This window comes from Sceloporus occidentalis, unplaced genomic scaffold (assembly GCF_023333645.1).
Source record: "Sceloporus occidentalis isolate IW3139 unplaced genomic scaffold, rSceOcc1.0.p SCAF_30, whole genome shotgun sequence".
In the NCBI taxonomy this organism is placed as follows: Eukaryota; Metazoa; Chordata; class Lepidosauria; order Squamata; family Phrynosomatidae; genus Sceloporus; species Sceloporus occidentalis.
Genome location: NW_028317010.1, coordinates 7,995,252 through 8,023,136, shown reverse-complemented (window position 1 = coordinate 8,023,136; position 27,885 = coordinate 7,995,252). Strand labels below are relative to the sequence as shown.

The 27,885-nt window shown below is 40.2% G+C and overlaps 1 protein-coding gene across 1 annotated transcript; it reads right to left on the bottom strand.

Annotated features, from left to right (window-relative positions):
• Nucleotides 1-762: 762 nt before the first annotated feature.
• LOC149299005 (coiled-coil domain-containing protein 6) lies at nucleotides 763-19,084 on the bottom strand. The gene is made up of 9 exons (XM_089486945.1): nucleotides 18,827-19,084; nucleotides 9,404-9,553; nucleotides 8,753-8,881; nucleotides 7,916-8,019; nucleotides 3,973-4,133; nucleotides 2,413-2,569; nucleotides 1,691-1,791; nucleotides 1,254-1,378; nucleotides 763-945 (listed from the first exon to the last, which is right to left on the bottom strand). Exons 1-9 carry the CDS (start codon nucleotides 19,082-19,084, stop codon nucleotides 763-765), a joined length of 1,368 nt encoding a protein of 455 aa, XP_089343071.1.
• Between the last annotated feature and the right edge of the window lie 8,801 nt (nucleotides 19,085-27,885).

Here is a 27,885-nt window from a genome sequence, read left to right as displayed (position 1 = left end):
GTGCAACAGACACAGAATGTGTGCTCGATTTATGCTTAGCTATAAAATTGAATTGAAATACAGGCACTGAATATCTTCACCCCACCTCCGTAAAGCCAGAAACATTATCACTAGTAGCACATGATTCTTGAATTTAACACTGTGCTTTAAAGGCTTTGCAATGAAACATGCTGTTCTGTCTTAAGTAACCAGCCTGCTCTAAGCAACATTGGTTTCAGACTACTGGGTTCTAACACATTTTTCCAGTGCCAATGAACTAATGATTTTTTTTTCTTCTTTTCTTAATATTTGATATTTCTCATATGTAGTGACGGACAGTATTCTTGGGATACCATCTAAAATAAAGCTCAATGCATCATGCTTTGTTTAATTTAAAGCAAACTAAAAAGAAACATTAAAAAGAATGGTATCCCTTTTATTATACAAACCCAAAGTCTTGAAAGGAAGCATTCGAGCAGCAAGATATAACCTTTAATAACTCTGTCCTGCTCAAAATCAAGTAGCAAATGTTTCAGCCAGACTATGAACGTACATGGAGTTTAAATCAACATGGACGGGGAACTGTGTGGGGTAGTTAATGTTGAAGACCCACAACACTGGCTGTATTTTTAGACAAACATTTACAACACAATTAAACAGTGAAGCCAATATAACCTCAGTGCAAATAAAGTCAAATCCAAATATGACAGATAAGCCTTTGGCTTGAAGTAAACTGATCCCTGTTATGAGTCCAACTCAAAATGCAGATGCTGCAGACATGCACTAGGGCTGAGGGTGCACGGAATTGTGGGAAGCAATGGACCGAGAAGGGACCGTTGGTTGTGCTGGAGGAGGTGGAGGTGGTGGCGGAGGAGGCGGCTGCACTGGAGTTTGAGTGTTTGGAGATGGAGGTGGTGTAGGACGCTTGAACTTGTCAGGACTGTTGCTTCTCCTTGGAGAAGGTCTCTATAAAACCAAATAAGAAAATAATTAAGTGGAGAGGACAAGAAGAAACTGACATAGAAAAACTGAAATTGGAACACAATTAAAATTTGTGAAACCAATTCTCTATCTACTTTACAAAAGATCAGCATTTAGGTTGATTGTTTTAAAGACAAACATATTGTACATATATGACCCTACATAACGACATGCCATAGTCATACATATAGCTATACGATAATGGACTTTAAAGCTTTGCATGCTAGAGGTTGTTATACTGGGAAATCCGTTTGGAAAGGACTTTGCGAAGTGGAGCTGTACTTAACACTTACTGTAATACCGTGGGAAGATCCCATGTGTTGCACGTGTAAACCTGGAGAATTGAAGTAGGACATTCCAGCTCTCGTCAGGGACGTAGGTGGTGTGAACCCGACGGTGTGACTTGCGTATGACAAACCTAAAAATACAGCAAGCAAGGCTATCACATGCAGCTGCGCTGGTTTGTTATTTGTACGCACATTTCTATTTATATCATTTTTAAGGATGTTAAAAACATCTACAGCTTTTGTCAGATAACTCTTAACTAGAGGTCTAGCGAGAATCAGCCGGATAATTCATTAGTGTATTTGATTTAAAGGACACAATGGTTAAAATGTTTATAGTATCCAATGCATTTACTTCATAAACGTACAGAGATGTATTAATGTGTACATTGCCTGGAGCTACTACTAATCTATAGAAGATAGAAGATAGAAGAAAGAAAAGTTACCAGGTGAAATAGGTCGGCTAGAGCTTGGCGATGGAGTATAGGGAATCGGGCTGGATACGGTGCGTGGCCTTAGTCCTTGTGCAGACATTTCATTAAAATACCTAAAAGGAAATATACATAGCGACATAAAAAAGAAGAAGGTCAACACAATAAATGAAGACATTATTCCAGGCACTGAAGAACATGATTAAAAAGATGCATCTAGATTGTATGAAACTGACCGCGTGTTGCTTTAAGGTTAAATGTTATTTCTGAGCCAAACAAAGGTACATACCCAGCGATATAAAACTTAATGTTTAATAATAATTCACTAAGCTATCCATAAATACTGAATACTATAGATAGACTAGGTGCACATTTACTAATCACTATTCTGAGTAGGTATGGAGAAGTTACAGCAAAATTACTTTTACCAAATATGCATTTTAGGTTTTGTTTAAGTCGATTTTTTTTCTTTTACTTTTTATCTATTTGACACATGATTTAAACTGTATTATAGAGATGTGGGAAAAGCTTTAGTGCACGTATGCCCATGGTGGTCTCAAGACTATAACAAGATAGAGCCAGAGACCAAACAAGGTTTGTGATGTTACAAGAAAGTAAAAAAAAAAGTCTCCACGGTGTGAGATGGAAGACTAAATAAATATTTAATTTCAAGACTCCTAATGTGAAAAAATGGGTGCATGTAAAATATGAACAGTAACAAGCAAAAAACACGAAACCTCTCATCATCCATTTCCAAGCTGGACTCGCTTTCTGAAAGTTGTCTACACAGAGCTTCTCTTCTCTCCATTTCACGCTGCAGCTTTCTCTGTAGCCGCAAGTTCTCTTCCCTCATGTGGCGTTCCTCTTCCAAATACTGAGCCATTTTCTCTGTGTCTGAAACGATAACGATAAACTATGGTCATAAGAACATATGCATTCACATTGATGGGATGCACTAAGGTTTTGTTAACTTCTTTTTAATAACACATTTTTGTATTTTCCTCAACAAAACATATCAGCTGTGCCACCAAACAATTTCTATTTGCATAAGATTTTATGTATATTTCTATAAAACGTTGGCGAGACTAATCAAAACAGGACAGGAGTTTAGAAGTTCTTCCGGTTAATGGGGGGGGGGGAGGACAGGAGTCACGTGGGTACAATTTGTGGGCCACAGATTGCCTGTAAATCCTAGAAGCGCCGATATAAAAGCCTATTTATTATTTTTTTTTAATGCATCCTACAATTCACTTTGCTTGGTCTCCAAAGTAAATTACTTGCGTTATTAAAAGAAAATTGAGACTTCAAGTCTTGTTTCCTTCATTCGTCTGACCTCCTCGATGGAAAGTGGGACACACACATAAAAAGCAGCAAATTGGAGTTGGGCTACAGCCGTTGATTATTTTAACAGGCTTAATCGGTTCGTATTAGAGTTCTTACAAAGTATTTTAATATGCATGGTTTGTAAAAGTGCGTAAGGCGTTAGCCTGTCCCCTTTAACCCCGTCACAAAGGGAGTACACGTTAGCACCGGCAAGATGGTCTACTGCCATTAAAGTTGAACTACTATTGCGTTCCACAGGAGTGCCACAAGGCATGCGTAGCCGGGGGAGAAGGAAACTAATCACCAATAACCAAGTAGGCACACAGAGAAAGTGCTCCTTTAAAACGTTCATACGTCCCACCTAGGGTATAGGCTTATCTATACACCACTAAGTTAAAAGGGAACAAAACTCATTTGGTTAAAAAAATATTCTAATAAGCAATTTAATAAAAAAATGCAGTGTTTGGCAAACATCCGAGTGCTTTGTGTTAATGAAAATCCTGTAGCACAGACCTTGTGATAAAAAGCTAAAAAGGAAGGGAAGTGAGGATTTCAGAACTTGATAAGAACACAGCGTGATAACCTTTGTTATCTCATGGAAATACCAAGAAAACAGAGCACAAGGCCATGCACAACATGTCCACAGCTGCCATACACTGATCCACGGGAGAAAAGCACAGCGGTTACATACGTCGGTGTTATTACTCCGTTATAGCTGGATTCATAAACATAATATGGAAATAAAACTTTTCTGCGAATAAAAAAAAAAAAGACCCAGTGTCTGGTTACAGCGAGTGTAAAAGGGCGTAGAAAACAAGTGAAAACAAGGAAAAACACGAAGTAAATTTAAGTTCTGAAATCACTCTAGTTTGAGTGCGAGTAACTATGACCCATGTGGTTACATGTACGGGTGTTCAGGGAGAGAGATACTTCTAGTCTAGAATGTAAAAACGTTAACGGAATCGGATGCTTACGCTGCAATTGAGCCGCTCGTAATTGTTTTTTTAGTCTTTCTACTTCATTCTTCAAGAATCGTATGTGTCTCATCATGTTTTCTGGAGAATCGATTTCCATCGAGATGTCTCGTGGTGAGGGAGGAGCTGAAACAGGTTGGTCCAATTTTTCCTGTAGAATTCTAAAATAAAAATAAAAACTTTATAAGCATCTCCCTCTCTGTAATCCTATCATTATCCTCAGCAATATACAACGAGACGTCCAAAATAGCAGTTATGTCAAATAAGCCACTGGCCTAGGCTTCCTGCACCCGCAAAGTCACTCGCCACTTACGCCCCAAGGCACTCTATTCAGATATTAGCTGCAAGAGTTGGAACCTTATCAATACAGCTCAGTACCTTAACTAGAGGGTATATTTTGCATCTAAAGCTGGGAAAGCTATAAATGTGTTTGTATTGGTTATGGTCCTCTTGAGGTTTAAAATCCCAACTACAGTTAAATTAGGAGGAATTGGATTTTTAGGTAAATGCATAATATAATAACTCCAGCGCTCTGTGTAACAAAACTGCCCATTTACTATATTTAGTAAGGTAGGAATCCAAACAGCTACAGGAAACAGATAATATGACTCGAGTTGTATAGGACCGTGTGTTTAGGAACAATGTAGAGATCACATAACGAACAAGCAGTGCATTCAGATTCTGTCATTTCTTACGAATCTCCAAAAACGAAGGACCAATGAAACAAACAAAAAATGAAGCAACGAGCTTAGAATTTTTTGCATGGATTTTACTACACTGAAATGGTTAAGATTATAAAGCTACAAACAACCTGAATCTGCCAAACGGCGAAGCTTCTGGGCAAACTCTACTCTGATTGGAGAGGGTGTGACTGGAGGCTCCGCCCTTTATGTTCACTGGCAGGCAGAAATAATGAAGACAGATTTGCTGTGAAATAGAAGCGTTTCTGCAAATCTAGTCTGTTGACTTTTACAAAAGGGCGGAGCGGGTGTGTTCGGAGGCCATGTCCAGTCGCTGACGGAGCAGCAGTCAAAGACACAAGGAGAGAGACGTTCAGAGAGCATGAGAGAATGAATGAATGAGGGGGAGTGACAATGAATTTCGTCTTCAAATGTAAAATGTCCTCCAATTTTCGTCTGAACCGAAAGGGCCAGAAATTCGTTGTCCAAAAAACTAAACTAAAGATAAGACAGAATTATTTTTGGTCCATTTGTACAATAACTAGGAGAAAGCTACCCTATTGCATTTTTTTTATTTCACACAAATAGGATGTCAATGGAAGACTATTCCCTTATAGAAATGCAACATATAACTCCATCCTCATTAGATGAGTTGCTAAAACAACAGACCCTGGCAATGCTCACCCAAGGGTTCTTAGGGAGCTCAGTGAAGTAACTAGAAAGCTTCTGTTCTTCATATTCAGGTAGCAGTAGTACTGGTCGTAGGTAAATGGTTTGAAGGATAATTCGGGGTTCAATACTAACAAATAATGTAGCAAACGAAAGCTAATATACAATCATTCAAACACTGGGTTAAATTTAAATATAGATTTGCATAGGGCCATAGGTATAATCTACTTAGATTTGATCAATAGGTTTGCCACAGTGTCTAAAGGGAGGCTGATCCCCAGGTTAGGTTGAAATCAGTAGCAAGATCCGAAAATATTAAAGCTCTACGTAAAACATTAGTTAGCCCTCATTTAATATATGCAGTTCAGTTTTGGGTATATATACATATATATTACACACACCGTATTTGCTCTGAAAAATACCTCTCGTCTTATAATAGCACCTCAGGTAGAGGTCTGACTACAAGACTAAGATCCAGATCCCCGCAGCGCTGCAGGGGACCCGGATCCTCCTCACTGGCAGCCGGTGAATGTCTTCCCAATGCACGCAGACAATCTCTGCTGCTACCCGACACTTTCGCTGGGCTTCTATGACGGAGCACCAGCGTGACATGACCTTCCAGTGCTCAGTCATGGAAGTCTTGGGTAGCAGCAGAGGACGTCCACAGGCTGCCCCCACTTAACACCAGGGAGTCTGGAGCACAGGGGACAAGTCTAGGGATGTATCAGTAAGTAAGTATGGGGGGGGGGAATACAGGGGGGTGTAGGGCATATCTGGGGACAGAGTGGTAAATAGGAGGGTATAAGGCATATCCGTGAGGCAGAGTGGCAAAAAAGGGGTATAAGGCATATCTTGTGGACAAAATGGCATATCGGGGGGGGGGGGGGGTTGCAAAGCAGCAAGCCGTGGGGCAGATAAAAGGAAATAAAAACAAAAAATGCATTTTTCTCAATCATACTTTATGAAATATGAAAAAATAGTTTACACGTGAATTAATATTTACTAAACTTTTTTCTTATAGGTTAGTATTATATTCAAGCTTTCCTAAATATTCAAATTGGGGGGGGGGGTCGTCTTATAATAAAGCAAATACGGTATATATGCACATACATACACACACACACACACTCGAGGTCTGTATGATGAGAACTGTGAGGAGTTTGCCCAGAAATACACGGGAGGATCTTGTCAATGATCTCTAGGCAGCTGGGACCATAGTCACCAAGAAAACAATTGGGTAATGCAGTACGCCGTGAAGGATTGAAATCCTGCAGAGCCCACAAGGTCCCCCTGCTCAAGAAAACACATGTACAGCCCGTCTGAAGGTGGCCAATGAACATCTGAATGATTCAGAGAACTGGGTGAAAGTGTTGTCAGATGAGACCAAAATCGAGCTATCTGGCATCAACTCAACTTGCCGTGTTTGGAGGAGGAGGAATGCTGCCTATGACCCGAAGAACACCATCCCCACCGTCAAACATGGAGGTGTAAACATTATGCTTTGGGGTTATTTTTCTGCTGAGGGGACAGGACAACTTCATCGCATCAAAGGGACGATGGCCAGGGCATTGAAAATGGGACGTGGATGGGTATTGCAGCATGACAATGGCCCAAAACACACGGTCAAGGCAACAAAGGAGTGGCTCAAGAAGAAGCACACTAAGGTCCTGGAGTGCCCTAGCCAGTCTCCAGATCTTAATCCCATAGAAAATCTGTGGAGGGAGCTGAAGGTTTGATTTGCCAAATGTCAGCCTCAAAACCTTAATGACTTGGAGACGCTCTGCAAAGAGGGGTCAGACAAAATCCCTCCTGAGATGTGTGCACACATGGTGGCCAACTACAAGAAACGTCTGACCTCTGTGACTGCCAACAGGGGTTTTGCCACCAAGTACTAAGTGATGTTTTGCAAAGGGGTCAAATACTAATTTCACTGAGTAAAATGCAAATTAATTTATAACTTAGTTGAAATGCGTTATTCTGTCTCTCACTGTTCAAAAAAACCTACCATTAAAATTAGACTGATCGTGTCTTAGTGGGCAAACATACAAATGTATTGTGTCCTAATTACAGATGCCAACATTTCAAGTATGATGATTTTGATCAGGGCTGCACAAAAATGCACATGTAGTTGCCAGCCACAAAAAGCAGCTACTACTACTAACGTGGAATCTCATGTGATCCGGCACAGCACCGAAAGGAAAAGCCAGCTCTGTACGAAGATTGTTTGTGTCCAGCAGGTGATGCTGTAGGTGCCAGGAGGTAAACCCTATTTTTATACTTTATTTATAAAGCGCCCACAGATGCCGCAGCGCTGTACAAGGTAAAAATGTTTACAGATAACGATAAGTACAAAATGACAAGCAATTGACATACAGATAAGAGGAATGGAGGGCCCTGTTCCCGCAGGAACTTTAACCCTACACATGAAGGCTGCCTGGGGTTAGCAGAACTCTAACTTACACAATTAAGAGGGCCACACACATTTATATCTGGCATTCATACAAGGATTGCCCTAATATATTTAAGAGACATGATTGTGTTGCTACCTAATGACACTTTAAAAACCCCTGGTATAAGACAACTGGTCCACAAACCTTTTCTCAGCTTCGAGTTTATCCATCCTCTTCCAGAGACGATTTACCAACGCTTCTTGTTCTTGTTCTAAGGTGTTTTCAAGGTCAATTTTTTCGCGTCTTAGCTGAGTGCATAAAAATATTTCCTTTAGAAAACAAACAGACAGGGCGGTCTAACTCAGTCTGAGGGGCACTGGGTTGAAGGTAGCTCAGTAACCAAGAAGAAGACCTTACAAACGCATAAATTATCCATTGGCTTTTGAAACGGAATTTGGACAACCCTAATCTAGCGCAGAAAGCCTCTCATAAGAGAATCATTAGATTCCCCACCGCTCCATAAGGGAAGCAGCAAAAGTGAATACTAGTGGGGTACCAGCTTCTTACACGTTCCAGTAAGAGAAGACTTTGTCTCCACCTAGTGGATATAAAGTGAAATAAAGAAAATCAGCATGTCCAAACTTTTGTTGTTACAATAAACCCTGTAACATATGTCTTAATCATATTAAAAAATTACCTCCTTTAATGTGAAACTAAACTGTAAAACATGCTTCTTTGTATGTGTATAATGTTGAGAGAACATACAGCTTTACAGGTTAGCCCATTACAAAAGATATTAATGTATCTCCAGCACATAAGATTTATCACTGAATCCTGGCATGAAACGTGATCAAGAGTGCAGTCTAGACAAGGGGAGGCTGCTCTGTGGACGCCTTTCCAAGAAAGGCCAGACATGAGGGAAGGGATGTGTGAACAGACTGGTTACTGGTAGCCGCCTATGCCGCTCCAATTAAATGCATCAGTCTAAAGAGCATATGTCAGTGACTAATGGAAGCTTGCACCAAAGAACTAACTTCTTACCTGTTCTAGGGTCAGCTGTTTGGAGATGGTGTCATTTTCCAGTTTCTTTATTTTCTTCATTAACTTATTAACCTGAAACTCTTGTTCCTGTTCCAAATGTTGTTCAAGCTCAGCCTTTTCATGCTGTAACTAAACACACAGACATATACATAAGGCGAGGTACGAGGCAAATTTACATTTAAATTCCAACTATACATTTGCTAGCAAAACAGCTTTTCCCAACGTCTAGACGAACATTTGCCCTCTATAGTTAATTAGCAAAACAATATTCTGTGCAGCTTTTTAATGTGCAGACACTTCACAAGGTACCAAACCATCAGATGCACTGAAATGAGATGAATACAATTTTTTCCTTATACCTATATAAACAAAAGAAGCAAGGCATATTTATTTAACAAAATATACCTAAAAATTTAAATATTTAAAAGGGTTGTAAAAAGTATATAAAAGTGTGTTATATTTAAGCCGCGTATGCAATTATGAGGTGGTTCTAAAAATTACTGCAAGAAATGGGTGTCCAAAATTGAAAACCAAGCTTTAAGTTTTAAAATCCAATACTGAAAATAAAACATTGCAAGCGTTATTCATCGGGGTAAAACACACACTTCGCATCATCTACAATTATTCTTCTTACAGAAAGCAGATAGTTACCTGCATGAGTTTCCGCGACAGTTCATTCGTGAGGAACTCTTCTTCTTTCTCATAGTTGACAGCAAGGGTTTCTTTCTCTTTCTGCAAAGCCTGGATCTTCTTAAATAGAGTATTACTTATAAACTCTTCTTCTTGTTCAGCCCTTGCTTGCTGCAAGACAAATGCATCGGTTAAGGACTTTTTCAAACGAAAGCGGTTAGGTGCTTGCAGGGAATAATCGACAATTGCAGGGAGTACTCCCAGACAAGATCACACATTGCTACAGAGGAACCTATAAAAAAAAACATACATAACCTGTAACCTTTAATATATTATGGATTTCCAGTGTTTATTTAGTTTAAATATTTTAGCTGGACAAAACTGCAAAGCTATACAAACAGCAGTAAACACAACTACTATGTTTATTGTATATGCTTCTCAGAAGCCCATCGCTCTTCTCCAAGTCTGAATAGCAGCTTCCTCCTGGCTGCATTGAGCAATAGCGGGATTCATAAACGCGAGGCATCGGGAAGACACGTGATTCTAACTACACACACCAGCAAAGTGCTATCATCTAGAGTATGTTTGGACACCGATTCATGTTATATAGATACGTTTTCGCTCCATTATAACATGTGTGTGTATGTTTGTTTATAATATATATATAAAATATACCACAACAAAAAAGTCGTGCTGCTGAGGTACTCCACAATGATTCACTAATTCAAAAAGTGCTTTTTTATGCAGAAATTATGAGCAAGACTAAAACAAATCTGGCAGCCAGAAAGTACACTCAAGAAGATCATTTTCAAACAGAAGCAGACCTAAACATCTAGGTACAAACTTCTGAAGTTTGCTAATACCGGAATTTGCTATTGCAAAAATGTTACTTTTTCAACTCCTGGTATTTTTAATGCATGACATTTCCAACTCACTCACTTAGAGGAAAATGGGTTAGACACATATTGTGTAAATCGTAACAATAATATCAAACTCCAACCTGTAGAAAACAGGTTAAAATGTGACCTACTTGGCATTAGATGGAGCAGGTTAGAAAAAAATCCCGCTGTATAGAGAACTACATTCAAGTTTTGCACATTGGAACCAAGAGGAAATCATAACAAGCCTGGAATTGTATAAAACTGCACTATGCAAATGTTTTCCAGGGCGCTTACCAAAAAAGAATAGATGGGTTTTCCCAACACTAGTATAAATCACTATTAAGAAGCCAAAAACAGGGTCATACACCGATCAGCCATAACATTATGACTACCTGCGTATTGTGTAGACCCCCCTTTGGCCACCAAAACAGCCCTGACCTGGACTCAACTAGACCTCTGAAGATTTTCTGGTATCAAGACGTTAGCAGCAGATTCTTTACATCTTGTAAATCGCAAGGTGGGGCCTCCATGGATGCATCCTCGTGCCATGTGTTCTCCAAGTAAGCGACGCACCCGGCCATCCACGTGATTCCTTCTTCCATTCTTCCGTGGGCCAGTTCTTAGGATTTGACCACATGGGCCAAGCTTCGCCCTCCAACATGCATCAATGAGCCTTCGCTACCCATGACCCTGTCGCCAGTTCACCGCTTTTCCTTTCTTGGACCACTGTGCAATGCACTGTGTGTTCTGACACCCTTCTATCAGAACCAGCATTAACTTTTTCAGTAACTTGAGTTACAGAAGCTCGTTTGTTGGATTTGACCACACGGGCCGTCACCCCCTGCCCATCACCTTGTCGCCGTTTCACCGCTTTTCCATCCTTGGACTGCTTATGACCGGTGGTGACCACTGCAGACCGGTAACACCCCACAAGAGCTGCAGTTTTGGAGATGCTCTGACCCAGCCATCTAACCATCGCAATTTGTCCCTTGTCAGCGTCGCTCAGATCCTTAGGCTCACCCAATTTACCTGCTTCTTAAGCATCAACTTTGAGGAAGAAACATTAACTTGGTGCCTATTATATCCCCCCACTGACAGATGTCATGATACCAAGATTATCAGTGTTATTCACTTCACTGTCAATGATCATAATTCTATGGCTGATCGGTATACATTACCAATGGAGCAAAAAGTCAAACTGGAGGAAGAAATCTACAAACCTCAATGTAGTGTCTGCTCACATTAGGCTTTACAAGCAACAAAACAAAACTAACATAACATCACACCAATTCATTCAGGCATATATAGAATACATATACACATATAGATATAGACGCTATGCTAGTGAGTTCAAGGATGTACTCTAATTACGACATATGAATAATGATTTAAAAATGGTCCTTCCTACTTTGAAGCACACAATAAAACTAAATGCAAAAAAAAACAAATATAGAAATAAAACAGTTTTTATCATTATTGCCTGTACTGGAAACCAGCAAGCAACGCTTTGAGAACTTGGCACTGGCAGAGCTATAGTAATGAGAGAAGCAAAGAAAAGGAGGCTTGAGACCTATTTATTTATGATAAAAGAAAATGGACAAACTGTTTAGTTCATTCGTTTTTATCATGAATAACTAAGAACCATGGCTATTTTTGCAAAGACCAAAGGATGCTCTGCAGCCCCAATCGCAAAACAAAAAAGATCGTTATAATTTAAGTCAACGGAACCCATACATTTCTGAAGATGCCTTGTTCTTAAGATAAAGCTTTTAGGTCAGGGGTTGACAAATTTGGTTTGGATCCAGCCAAAAAGTGTAAGAGCCACTGTTTCTCCCCCAATGCTCCCCTCTTGAATCATGTTTAACCCCTTGATATTTCTGATAAGTTTTGGTCATACCTCCCCCTGTTGTTTCTCAGGTGATGCTCCACCATCAATACGCACTCTTAATACACCGTTCACTGACCCGGGTATAGGCTGTGCATTTTCCATTAAAGACTTCAAGTGGGGGGGGGGGTTAGCCTACAATCAGGGTTTAGCGCAGGAATGCGGAATTCGTATCGCCTGACGCCCGGGACTTGTTGTGCCAAACAAGCTAACAGCCAAACCTAGTAATACCAACACTAACCGGATAATATGAGTTGGTAAGGACGTCTCACACCTGATGTGCGGCCCAATTAATGTCCTCTACAGTTATTAGGTCATTTAAATCACTAAATTTCTGTGGAAATCGTGTTTCTTGGCTGATTGGCTCCTTATCAGCACTTTCTGCAGAAAGGATTTGTTTTGTATCACAGAGGTACAATGGACGTTGTTTTTCATAACAGAACTGCTACCACCGAGATCTATTGGGATCAATTATTTAACTCAATGAGTTCAGATAATGGAGACATGAATCACCACCTTCTGGGAATTGTCTAGTATGTTCTATGAGTAAACAAAATGTGATGAGCATTTCCATGATGGATCCATCAGTCCCTCGCAGCTGTGATAACCGCATCCAGACGGCAAGCAGTTATATGCTGCGACTCTCAATAAATGATGTATATTAACTATAATATACTATATATAACCGTTGGGTGCAAATTTACGGAATAATTTGACAACAGCCTGCAATCGGAAGCTACACTTCATGAAGCTCATACAGGTCTGGTGTAAATCTGAAGAGCTTTATTATTTCCTGCAGTAAACCATATCAGTTTCTTTACGCTCTTCCTTTAGAGAATGTAGTCAGTTTATCCCATACAATAAGGTATGCAATAGTGCATATGTCATACATAGAGCCAGCTAATCCATGCTCAGGTGCTAATCTGCGCAGCGTACACAGTGTGTGTCTTATTATAACAGCATAAATTAAGGGACGCTTTCTTGCACATTTTAATTTTGTTAAATAACAGACAGGGATCTCACATTTGCCAGACTTTATAATCACAAATAAGTTCTATTAAAAGCAGGCCTAGACAAGTCCCTAGAGCCAGGTAGCTTTGGCTTGTAAAATGTTCTCGTGCTCTCTATGGACGCGTCTCATCCTGGCTCCTTCCAAATGTATCGGTCTGGCTTTTAAATTCTACATATAATACCCAGTATAATACGCAGACGTTGGAGGAACGCGGCACAAACATCATATGATTTCGTACTCATAATAACACACCCTCGCTCTGAGCCCTATATTAGGGAAAGCTTGAATTACGAGCACCTGCTTCGACCGGACTGAACAGTCTCCCAAATCCCGGCTCACGTGCCAACAATGCCCTGCTTAGTGAAAAACAAGTTTCTGCAAAGATTAAAGATTAACCAATTGGGAATGATTAGTACCTGCGACATCACAAACTTAAGAACTTAAAAACGTTCGGCCTGTACCCGGATATCCCCGCAACCCTTGGAACTGAGAAAATCTGCTAGGGGGGGCCTTTATTTCTGGAAGAAGCTACAGAAGCGACAAGCGAAAAAACAAACAACTGGGAAGCAATTCTGAGAAGTTGGCTGAACGGTGAATGGCTTCCGAACGGCCTAAGAGACACCTCTTTCACAGGGCAGACAATGAAGAGAAGAGAACATTAAAGTGCATTACACTAAGACACCTTAACAGCTGGATAAACTTACATATTAGTTAACTTGTACAAATCCCAAGGCAGAATATAGCATTGGGGACAGCAGAAGAGAGGGACTTGGAGTAATTATGAGGACTTAAAGGTAAGCAGACAAGCAATAAAGCGTCTGAACAGGCAAGCAGGGTGCTGGGCTGTACGGGGAGATGCATTAGTAGTAGCGGGTAGTCAGAGGTGGATATCTGGTCAGATCTCCTCCAGTATTGTGTAGAGTTCTGGAGAGCCGTCTCCAGAAGGATGTTGACACATTGGAGAGAGTCCAGGAGCTACAAATGATTTACAGGATATAAAAATATGAAGAAAGACTAAGGAAGCTCAGTTTGGAGGAAAGAAGAGAGAGGTGAGATGTGATAGAAACATTTAAATACTTCAAGGGATTTAACAAAATATAAAAGTTTATTTCCAAGGAGAAGAAGCAAGAGGTCAGAATCTTAAAGTAGAGGGTCAGATGTAAAGTACAGGACTTCTACTTTTCTGAGAAGGTGCTAGATAAGCAGAACAGTCTCCCATCAGGAGTGGTAGAGTTTAACAGTTATATGGGGCAGGTATATCTTCAACCTAACATGAGACCAAGGACTGATTAAGAATGAGCCCTTACATCAGGATAGATGGGTCAAACGGTTCTTATCTGCTATCAAATTCTGTGTTCCTATCTACCTTCCTGACCTCAAAATCAGTACAATTATTCCCCTTTTTGGGTTCACCAAAGGACATGAACCTATGTGATATGCTACTCCGGGGGGAAAGTAGCCCTTTAGTTTTAAGCCAAATGTCCAAAACATCGTCACAGATTGAAAACCAACATTTCATTGAATAATGCTGGAGGCTGTGTTGGTAACATCATGAGGCTCACATCTCGTTCAGACCCCCGAGACCAGACACTTTCAAACCCCTGGTGATAAACCAAGCACCAACAATGTAGGGTTTTGCTTAAAGGGAAATGAGGGCCTTCAAGCACTAGAGGGTTCGATTTGTTTTAAAAATATTAAGCCATTGGAAAGGTTACGAGACAGACAGCCTAGCAAAAGCATCATAAACCACAACGCAACAGAAGGAGAACGCACTAACCACACATTCACATCGCAAGCAACAAACCACAGACAGAACAACACTTACAAAGGAGCGACAGCCCAGCCATATAAAGGCCCGGAGAACATTTTGCTGCTACAGCACAATTTGCTAATAAATAAATATTTTTTCAAAAAAAAGGCATCGTCACCCTGATGCATTAACGTTTCCGAATTACATCCAATGCCAAACATTTGCAGCAATGCAGAGACGGGACCGACTTGTTTTCTAAAGAGCACATGCATCAATACGGAAGCAGTAGTTAGCGTTTTACTTATATGGGTGCTGAATTAGGTGCCAAAACAACACTCTTAGTTCTAGCTCCTCCGCCCTTACGTATCTGATGCCGCCATGACCAGGAAAAACTTCTGCATGAACCTGCTAACCCTCCGCTTCAATACCAGGACTCATTCCGACACAAATCCAGCAGGATTTAGCAATTCTAGAAAATTAGCCAGTTTCTAGGTGTCATTTGTGTTAAACGCTCACATTCATTAAATATTTCTACAAAAGCCAGACCCGTACAATACTGCTGAACTTCGAACGATTTCCGGCACCGATAACAGGATAAAGTGGAAAACAAGCGGCACAAACCGTGCAATCTCATCAAGCATTTATAGAGGGCCACAGCTTTATTTGTGTTTTTTGCAAATATCGCTTACTTTCTGATTAAGTTTCCATTTGTCCTGCAAACCCGACTGACGTTGTGTGGGATAACTCTACGTACGCGGTAAACGGGATAGCCGCATTCGGTCTGAACAAGTCTCAGTTACTATGTAGACAAGTCCCTATGTAACTGGGGTATCAGCAAAATAACTACCCCCCCACGGACCGTTCTGCCCATCCAGAAACATCCGTGCCGAGTCCTGACAGTTAAACACACAACACTGCTTTTTTGTTTTCACTAAATCGATAGAAACAACCAAGGTCACAGCACAAAAGTTAACATTCCGGTGTTTTCCCGAAAGTGATCCTTAGGAACCGAAAGAGGAAATGCCACGGAAAGAGATTTTTCTTTGGGAATTAAACATAGTGCCGTGATGATACATAAAGGGTTTTATATCAACAACCTGCCGAGATGAGATCTAGATATTTAGGTGATATCTCCCCACACACGCAGCACATTCAGCATATTCTCTGGGACACTCTTAATAGACTCCATTCCTCTAGACTTTCAGAAGTCAGAGGGTAGCGCGGTCTGATTAAGACCGAGACATTCTATTGTTTACCACAAAGATGTTTAATGACATCCTGGTACAATCAGTCAACATTGGTTGTTATGGTAATTAACGTGAACATATGCTACTAACATACAACGGATATTTAAATGCTAACATTGCTTCAACCAATTGGGCCATCGAGTCCATCCTCGGATTGTAATCCGCTTGGCTAATTTAAAAGGAAAGTGTGCCTGATAACCCCTCCGTACACGTAACATTCTTCTTGGGATACCACGCAGAAAAACTGGATACAAACTAGCAGGTCTTAGCTTGTCAAGGGAAAAAATCTGATTCCAGGAGCGTTAATCTGCATCAGTTTAATGCAAGTAATGAAAGACCTGCTTCCCACCACAACATTTTCATAACGGACAGGAAGGTTTTCCAGAGGAACAACAAACATAGGAGACAACAGAATGCCTTCTAATACAAAACGTTTTATTTCCCACCATCGGTTTGGTCTTTATTGACGCCTCCATTTTTACTTCTTCATCCAGCAGTTTAGAAGACCTTCTGCAACAACGCCGCGTTAGGTTACTTCTCAATTCATACGAAACCTGAGTGGCCATTTTAAAAGGAAAGCTCACAGAGGAATGCATGTTAACCCCAGTAAGGACCAAAGTATTTTTACAGGACAACAGCGTTATCTGTTCCCATACAACTTGCGCATCATTTTTTTTACATACATAAAACACACATACATACATATATATATATATATATATATATATATATATATATATATATATATATATATACACATACACACACATACATACTTTTTTTGCTTTTTAAAACTTTTTTTACACCTAGAGAGCAGTGCACAATGTACTGAGATCCACTTTTGGGGCATTTTATAAACCCAGGGATCTCTATTAGCACATGGGAACTGCTGTGATGTCACTGGTGACATAACCTGTTAGGGTTCCCCTGCACAGCAGATGGACCTCTCTGATCTCTGTGTGCAGCAGACATGTAGGCACACTGACTGACCCCATGAGTCGCTGCCACATAACAGGGATGCCCCCAATGACATCACCAATGGCACTTCCCAGAAGGAAATACCTGAACTTCTGTTGCAAAATGGCCATGATGTAGGGGATACGTCCTTGGCCCATTAAGACCAGATTTTTGTGACATACCCTTGGTTGCCACCTCTGTGGCCTGACAATTCTTGAAATAAATGTGAACACTTTCCACGCTTGGCTCCCACCATGAAAATTTAAAGGGACCACGCCGCTATAATACGAATTTAAGTGCATATGATGGAGGTGCTGCCATACTGCAGAATCTGCCATATGCATTGGCCTCTTTCGTTGCTCCTAGGCTCCTAGGCTTACACCTAAACATCATACTCACTGACTGTGTTGGCTTTTCAAGGGTTCCAACAAAGTAAACGCTTCAACTGATTTCAAGGAGAGTGTATTTCCTACTGCCGATAAGTTGCATGTATAGGACTGCAGCTCTGGAGCAGCAGTTTCTCCTAAAGATAAGCCATTTTATATGTTTTCAGACTGAAAATACATATTAATGTACTTACAAAGAGAGAAAAATGCATCCTTCTTTTAAGAGTCTGCATGGAGCACAAGGATGAAGGTATAGTTGCCGATTCTCAACAGCAGTTATACTGCGTAAAAGAGTATCAGCGTATGCAATATATATATATATATATATATATCTATATATATATTGTGCCATGTTATACACATTCAGGGCCGATCGGCTGTCCCTGGGTAAACATCATTAGTTGTGGAGCACGTCGGGCTTTTGTTGCCTTAAGTGCATCTACATGCTCAGTGTTTGCGGTTTATGAGCTTACAGCTCTCTCTCTTTTGTGATGGAGATACAAACCAAACCATCAGCAGCCAAGCAGGTTTTCTTTCTGTATTATAAACGCAGGTAACATCAATAGCAATTTGGAACCGCACGCCCGAGAAAGTACACAAATGTACACCGCTGTCCAAAAGTTTGGGGTCACTTAGAAATTGGCATATTTTTGAAAGAAAAGCAAACTGCGTCCATTAAAACATCAAATGGGTCAGAAATACTAAAAGGACTATTGTAGCTGGAAACAGTTGATTTTAATAGAATATCTTTACAGGCATACAAAAGCCCTTTATTGGCAGCCATCACTGTTTTGTGCCAATGGCACGTTGTGCTCGCTAACCTAAGTTTAAAAGGCTAATTGATCATTTGAAAGCCCTTTTATAATTATATTACAGCTAGAAATGTCCTCCTTTCCCATAAAAACAGCTAAGAAACCCCGAGCATTTGGACGGTGGTGTATATTATAATACCTGACGTATACAGCACCATCATAAATCATCACATACTATAATCCCTTCCTTAAAATTAAGATCTACAGTAGAAATTCCAAACACACTGACTTCAAATATTACACCCGATAAGAATGAAACGTGGGTAAAAAGGAGCGCCTGATGGGAAATGCTTTAACCCCTGAATGAACAGACTGATCAGGGTTAAGTAGCCAGGGACGGGCCAGTCTGGCTTGTTAGTTGCTGTTGGAAGTGCAACACCTATTTCACTCAGCCATGATGGGATCTAATGTCTGAAAGGAGATGGAGAAGCAGGCCTGACAAGGGGTGCCCATCATGTGACACTATCATGCTCCCTCCCCCCTCGTGCCAGCTCTGTCACGGGCCTTTACTCACTATGGTGACGCTGGCTTTGCGCAGATCCCGGTTCTCCTCCTGCAATGCTTTGCACTTCAGCTTGTAGGTTTCCAGCTCGATCTTAAGCACTTTGTTCTCCTGCTGCAACGAGGCCAGGCGGTTAGTCAGCTCCTCCAGGCGGAACGGAGAGATGACGATGCCCGACTTGCCAGAAGCAGACGCCGAAGACGAAGTCTGCATTGCCGCCGAGTTGTTTCCTCCACCATCCGTGTCGCTCTCGCTGGCGCTATCCGCCATGGCCGCGGCTTTAATGGAGGGGCGATACACGGCAGGCGGCGACGGCGGTTACTAGAAGCACTCGCCCACTGAGAGGGTACGGGCTGGACTGCGCACACTCTCACAGGAACCAACGAGGACAAGTAGGAGAGAGGGGCGCCTCAGGCACCAACTGGTTCTGCTAGTCATAGCGACACCTGGAGCCTTCTGGAGGAATAGCATTTTCCTTGACCAGAGCTATTAGATACCACCTAGATACCACCTAGATACCACCTAGATACCACTTAGATACCACCTAGATACCACAATTTGAGTTATCCGCAAAATGGCATTTTCTAAAAATGAAGCAAAACATTTCCCCAAGTGTTTTTTTTGTCCATGTGCACAAGTCTAGTGAGATGGCATAGCTACCCAATTAAAGGCCTAGTGGTAAAATTATAGAAGAAAATTCCCCAAACACCTTGCAAGGACAACATAAACTCATGGAATGCTGTTCTAGAACATTTACTTTAAACATGAGATTTAAAAGGTGTTCTGCTTTCATTGTTTCCACTGTATGCTTAATCCAGATACTACAGTTGTAGTAAATGATTAAGTTATGTAAAGAGACGCACAATGACACCTAGAATGGCTCCTGGTTGTATGCTGCTCTGTGTAGGGGAGTTTTTAGGGAGCATTTAAAATTGGAGTAAGCAGGAGAACATCGGATAGAATGGGGTGCAGCACGTGCTGAGCGGGAAGTGGTAATAATAGTAGAAGTGCTGCGTAAATTGTTGGCGCTATATAAATAAAAGATAATAATATAACAAGATGGCAGTTAGAAGTGTATCTGTCTATAAGAGCAGATATATAGGTGGATGCAGGGTTGTTATAGACGAGAATATTGAACTTAATTGTAGAGGGTATAAGGAGCCAATGGAGGGATTGGCACAACGGAGCAGCAGATAAAGAGTGGTGGCATAGGAAACTTTGTCTTTTCTGTCTGTTATTATTAAGAGATACTGTATGCGGATTAAAGGGCAGTCTATTCATCAAAACTGTATTTTTATTTTCAATGAATGCTGTAGGATTTTGGATGGGTTGCAGTGCACGTTACTGTATTCGTGTTGGCGCATTCATTATTGAGTTACTGGAGTTAGAAACATTGTTTTTCTCCTCCTCCGACCCCCTCTACTGAAAGATGGAAGCATTCATGCGTAACCTGCCTGCACATGCTCAGTAGTGCTCCCAATGAAGTCGCTGCATATATGTGTCCTAGCAAACCATTGGTGTTTATATAGCGTGTATGTGATTGGATGCTGCTATGTGTATTGAATTCAATAAGAGCTCAGCTTCATTTGACTAGAATACTGGGCGTGTGCAAGAAGCATACTGGGGTATACCCCCCTTGTATTCAGCAGAGACAGCTGGGAGGAGCTAACTGAGACAAAAATCTACAATAACTCCAATACCCTGATTGATTGGAAAGGATTTTAAATAAGCAGGGTAAATACATTAAGAAAGAGAACCAAGCTTGGTTGTGGAGGATTTGGTTGTTGAAATAAGAATTTCCTTTACGAAAAAAGATGTTTCTGACTAGAGGAATGAATTCTCCTGAGATTCAGTGGCCATTCCTGTCACATGCATTGTGATGGTTATGTCACTGTTTCAGACGTCACAAACTGCTAGTTACCACCTGCTTTTGCAAGCGTCATTGTAGATGTTACAAATTTGTGAGGTTCACACAGTAACTCACAATTTTGCATTTTTCACCTAACACTAGAGACAACTGTGCCCGTTCTCAGGTTTTTTCCAATCCTTGCCCTTGGTGATTGTGTAATAGTAATATGTGTATTTTCGGTAATGACAAAAATAATAAGTTTTCAATGTCAGCAGGGGTATAATGCATCGCATAGCAATGCTTGCTTTTTACGTGATTTTACCTCGATGTATAGGTGAAACTGCTGGTTGCCCCAATGGTAATTTACTGTAAGTCCAGTGAACCCACTACAATGTTTGGAGCCAAAGACCCAAATACTTGATTGAAATGGTCGTCTAATTTCTCATGTGCTATGAACATGTGTGTCTGTCTTTTGACGGCACCTCATATTAGGGCCGAGGATGACGTGCTGTGTTTGGTATCTTCCAAGGGGTTCGTTTTTATTAAATTCTCTTAACATATTGTTTTGATTTTAGTTACATTGAATTATATATTTTTTTCATTATTTATGCACATTCTTTGAATAAGTTCTACCCAAACGAGTCCTCCAGGCACACCCAATAGGTTTTTAGGATTCTTTTGCAGATGTATAAATGAATCATGTCATGGGTGGATGAGTGAAAATCACTATTTCTGCCACCAATGATCATCATGCTTATATCTTGAGGACTGGGTGTACATGTGTGGTTGATTTATCATCTTACTGGCCAATCAGCTGATAGCTAGCTCGTAACATATAGTGACTCAAGAGTCTATATTTACACTCATTTTAATAATCTACCCATCAGTTGATTATCAGTAGGAACTAAAATAGAATTTGGGGGATAAATTACTACACTCATATAGCGGATTGGGGCAACTGGTGTTTACTATCGTGCTGTCAATCATGGACTGTAAGTTTAGCTGCAGGGCTGAGACCAAGTAACCCAAATACGTTCATGTCTTGGGTCTGTTTGGGTATACTGGAACCAGCTTTCTCAGTGAACAAACCCCATGGAGATAATGAAATGATAGTAGGGCAGTAGACTCAAATGTGTAATTTTATTCCTACTAAAGCAATAAATAATTAACCGCAAGCAGTAAATAATAAATAACCAGTCATTTATCGGAAATGCTCAGTGTGACATTAAAAGCCTCATGTTTGTACCTGGCAGTGTTTTTGAGGAGCACATTTTATGGTAATAAATTTGGCTGCTACTCTTACAATGTCCGTATTGTAAATTGGAATATTGTAAGCTATGGGCCTGCCATTAAAATATCCAGTATAATAAGACAGTTAATAAGCCCTTTACTTCCGAATGGCATTGCTTGTTTCCACAGTTAGCTCTTCTATCACAGACATCAACAGACAGGAGTTGGCGTATTTATTTGGTCGCAGTGTTTCAGCAAAATCTGTCAGTGTATTACATTGAAGAGCTATACTCGTTTCTAGCAAATTTCCTTCCAAATATGCAAACTAACCCCCAGCTGTTAGCTGTTTGTATTAAAGTCAAATTCCTCCTTTTGGTCTTGGCATGGTTTTTTTTTGATCATTCATTTAAATGTTAAATATAATAACAATAATAATAACCCCTTAAAACCTTCATGGCATTCCATGCCGTCATGAAAACAAGTGCCCACAAACCTATCATGATGGCATGGAACCTCATGAAACACAAGTGGGTTCATCAGAAGAGCAAAATGCCAGGGGCCAAGTAAAGCTAAGTGGCCTCCATCAGTTCCTTGCTCCCCCTTCCCTGGTAAATCACATGTGCCCTGGCACAAACATTCACACACACATTCACCTTTACACAAACTTACACTCTCACAATAAAAGACATAAACAAACACACACACATTCACCTTTACACTCTCACAATAAAAGACATAAACAAACACACACACACATGCACCTAGGCTGGCGTATGTTTATATTTTCATGCTTTTACCACCTTTTTTACAACATTACTGGAGCCAGCTGCATCAGTTCAAACCGCTTCTTTGTCAAGATCTTTGGACCAGCCTGGAGGGCCAGTTGCCCCCTGCCCTCAGGCCAGTCTATCCTCATTGCCCCTGCTTTTTTTTTGCGATCTAAACTGTGTTTGTATAATGTATTATGTCATTTAACCCTTTATTTTCTATGTGCCTACCCTGCCCTATGCTGTCTGTTGTCCTGCAGGGAAACAGCCATATAGTACAAACATAAAAAAGCTCTAGGTTGTTGGGTACAAAATACCCTAAGTTAAGAAGTGGATAGTAATAGTGGTTTAATTTCTTAATGTCGAGACGTGGATTTGCCTTTATTGAATTGTGGGATCCCTTCTATATATTGACCTGGACCTTTTTCAAAAACATAACCTGCCTGCCCTGACCCAACCATCTTTACTATGATTATGGTTTATCTTTTTTATTGTATTTTTGTACTGTTGTGTTCATAAAGCCAACAAGCCAACAAGATCTTTGGTACCCAATATTTGGGAGTGGTACTCGTGCACTACTAAGTAGGAACTTAACTTTCTACCAGCCATGACCAGTCGTGACATAACAAAGGTCCGGTGCGTCCTGTGTACTTCAAAAATATATACATTGTTCCTTTGGCTTTCTATTAAACAGATGGAACGTTTATCTGCCTAGAACTTGGCCAAAAATATATACATTGTTCCTTTGGCTTTCTATGAAACAGATGGAACGTTTATCTGCCTAGAACTTGGCCATTAAACAGGGCACTTCAAATTAACGTAAAAATAACAACAATCTGTGACTCATGGAACAACGATCATTTATTACACAAGACCTTCTATTTAGCAATTAGTATAAAAATGCTAATGGAAAGTTTCCGAAAACACAGCATTGTGTTGACTTTAAAAATCCTGACGGCCAGCTGTTCCCCCCAGCTCCATGTGAAACATCAGCGATGAGCAGGCCATGGACAACAGCATCATCTGTATAATTGCAGTGATCAGTATAATACGTGGGTATTTAAATGCTTTAATCCTAAACAGTATGTAGACAAATTACATAGTTTGATTATCCACTTAAAACCAATACTAGTTTGGGAAAATGTAAAGGGATTAGGAGGGGATCATTGGATTAAAAATGGTATGGGTCATGAAGCTTTGAAACCACATTTAAATGACTTGTTTTCTAACCCAGACAAACTGTAAATTGCATCTTTAAAAACATGCTCGCTTTCATCTTATTAAGAACCACTCTCCGCGTTTAGTCTAATTATACTGCAAAGGTAAGGTTTGACACTATAATTATAGACATCATATAAGTGACAAACTGTGAAAAAGAATGACTTTCCATGTTGTCAATGTACATGGCATATAAAGTATATTTTCTAAGTAGGAATCACTTGAGAAGTCTATTAAAATACATGATAGGAAAGTGTAAACATCGGGCATTTTATGTATTGCCTGACTTGCTCAGACATTTTATTAGGCGAAGTTTGTGTAAGCAAAATATAAAACGCAGGATCAAAAACATAATTCAAATACAGTTTTGGAAACATCAAAAAATAAAATAATTATAATAAAAAAATATCTTTCAATACAGTCCGTAGGACTATGTACAGATTAAAGGGATATGCGTTGCTTTTGCTGCATAGAAGGAAAAAGATAAAGCAGCTGACCTTTAGGAGAAGCCCTAGAGATGCAGTATATTGCCCCTTCCATTGCTTGCTTGTTTGCACTACTTTTGGCTGTTTGAAGCAGCACATCAGTGGTAGAAAAGCACTTCCATTATAATCAGCGGAAGTTAGGGTGACCACATTGGCCATGTTTTCCAGGCGACACATAATTTTTACATATTGCTGACCACCCCAGATAAAGTGCTGCCCTGCAGTATGGGGGATGTATAACTGACTAAATGGTTTCCCATCGTGAGTCTATACTCAGGCTCATCAATATGAAAAACATATCTTTCCTGGAAAATATGGCCGATGTGGTCATCCTAGCAGAAGTGCTTTCTGCACATGCATTCATACATTTCTATGTGAGCCAGGGCTACTGCTGGCCAGCGGTGAGTATACTGCTTGGGTTCACTGGCAAGCAATATTTAGCTAAGTACATCTCCTGCAAACCAAGGATCTGAGCGGTGGGGAAAGACGCAGATGCAAAGGGAGATTTTGCTGAAAAGTGCACATGATGGCTTCAACGGCCCAATAAAATAAACAATATTAAACCCACATCTGTACACTATGGAAACATCTATCTTTGCCATTAAACCCAGTCATGAGAGAAATGTAGAGGGAGCTAGTGATGAGAACCCTTAGACCACAAAGGGAGTCGTATGCTGCAGCTTCCTACGGTAAGTACAGCTTTTTTTGTCTACTTTTCTCATTTAATGATTGTTCCTTAACATTTGATGTGAATAAGGAGGGAGAGTATCCTCTGACATGTCTGCTGTCATGCACTACATTCCTTTCCTGCTGGCTCTGCATATTTTAGGTTTCTTCCAAGACAATGTTATTATTACTATGGCCTGGCACAATAATGGCATAGTTAAGGATGACTCTACTTTTCTAAAGGGGGAACAAAGCTGCTGGTATCCCTCAGCAATGGATGCATTCCCTCCTTCCCTCCTGCAACTAACACACACTCAAACTAACACACACCTGTTACCCATCTTAACAAACACACACTTACACTCACTCTAACACACAATTATCTTTCCTGGAGCCTGCCTTCATCTGTTACACCATGTTACATGACCCAGCTGCACCCCTTCCTCTTCATTTATGTTAAGTTGTGTAAATAAAATACATTATTATTAAAAGACTTTGTTACATAAATAGCTATAAGTAGGTCCCAAAGTCACATAAGGTCTCAGTAATACCCGGCCCTGGTTTAAAAACACTCGTGGACCCTGGAATTCTGCTTCATTGGTTGCTCAGTGGTCTTTGTATTTTAAATCTTTTGTCCTTTTCCATCCCATTATTATCTCTTTAATACCATAACAATGAAAATGAAGCATCTGCACTTTGTTCAGTAGAAATGAGAATTCGTCAGATGGCATTTTAACATTCCTGGTCTTGCAAACATCCAGAACCCCTTCATGTGATCTGCTGATGCGTTAGTAAAGACATGCTTACCATCTCTTTAACCCCCGTGTTATGAAACACCTTCCTCCACCAACATAGTCCAAACATCTTTATTTTGTGAATTGTAGTACCTTGCCTTCCTCTGTTCATCTGCTCCTTAGTTCCTCCGCCAACTCTGAGGGAGAGACACTACAGCCACAACAAAGCCTAGCTTCACTAATGTGTTTTCCACAGGCAGCATCATTTAATTTCTAAATGTAACGTATGTTATCATACCTGGCATGGCACCCTCTGGCTGAAAGGGCAGCGGAACAAGTGACTTATAGACCCCCCACCAATGCCATGCGATTAAAGTGTTCTACTCTACTACTACAGGGCCATGTTATGTGACTCTCCTGAACGTCTGCCTCCCACAGCAGACTGGCCCCGTGTTCAAGCCCTAATTCTGACCAGCCCAGAGACGAATTGCCCATTTGCCTCCCAGGCCAGCCTGCCACCAATTCTGTATTGCTGGCATAAAAATGGTATAAGAAATAAAAAGTGGCTTGAAGAGGCACAAATGTCATTAGAAATGTATTGAGTTCAGAAAGTGTGTATTCATTTAAATATAACTACAAGGAAGGTCTGCCTTTGTAAGATATCTTTTTTTGTGTGTCAAGGATGGGTATTGAGTGGTCTATGTGGAGAGATGTAAATGTTTTATTGCACAAGGTTCTCAACCAGTTATTAAATCCAAGGGTTGACATACTTCTTCCACTTAATTGCACTGTAAATGTTTACATGGTGTGTCCAATAAAGACATGAAAGCATATTATTGTTTGCATGTTATTAGTTGAAGCAGACTATATTTGTCCATAGCCATGACTGAAGATCAGATCCAATGTAATGTCCAATGTCCAGATAATTCCAAAGACATACTTTTTTTCATTCTCATCCCTACTCTTCTACTGGAATGCACAGTGGGGTTATGTCTGAACAATGAATCTGCTGTAAACTTTCCAAAGTGGTCTTATCTAATAACCAAATGGTCCGATTATCAGGGACACTGCAGGAGGTATAACTTTGGAATATTAAACGGAGCGCAAAGGTGAAAGGTGGGATACTGTCACAAGAATTGGCCAGGCAGCCGCGCACAGTAATTGTTGACAAAAAAAGAGAGAAATTGCTTGTTTTAAACACAATTTATTTATTTGTTTAATCAACTAGATCATCCAGTGTTTGTTGATTTCATACATTGTTATTAGAGCTATTATCAATGAATGCTGTTCTTCATATGAATATAATCAACAAATGAAAAAGATTTCACCAAAACCCAAATAAAAATGCCCTTTTAAAACACAGCAGCATTAACAACCTAATATTACACTGCTAGAATGATTACAGATGATTGGCTTACTGAAAAGATACTACATCTTAAAGCCAGTACACAATACAGTAAGAACTCACATAGTGCTGCCTTTCTAATACCTAATTATTTCTGTCCGGTTTGCTGTGCTCGTGGAAGCACCAAGCCATGAACGAAGCCTTACGTACTTATTACCCTACCCTCGTAAAAGCAAGTACAGCAAGTGCCTAGAATTCTATGCGCTAACGCAGGATATGTCATTAGTTTCCAAAGATGTTTCAATGAAAGTTGGCAACGGCAACAGTACTGGTTAAAGGGCTGTGTAAATAGCTAAAATATTGTATTTTTTTGTTGACGTTTGTTCTTTTTTCGTGTTTCAGTGTAGCTTTGGCAAAGTTGAAATTTTTTATTAAAATAAGGTGAGACGCATGCACCAAAATATTATTAATCTGAAGAAAATGATATTTTGTTTCCACAGAACTGCAGATGGTGAGTGTCTCGTATTATCTGCAGTAAATTTAAAGAAATTTGTGTAAAAGCCGTTGGCTTTTTTCCTTTTTTTTTTTTTTTTATTTCCATATACAAACATTTGAATTGATATAATACAAGATTTTGTGGAGACCCCAGTATTATCCCCTAGTTGAAGACACCTATACAGTTATATGAATGAGCGTTATATCTTGTTTGTAAATAGTTACCAGGCGGTGCGTTATTAACATGAAATCTAGTTTGTCAGAATTTTTTTTTACAGGTTT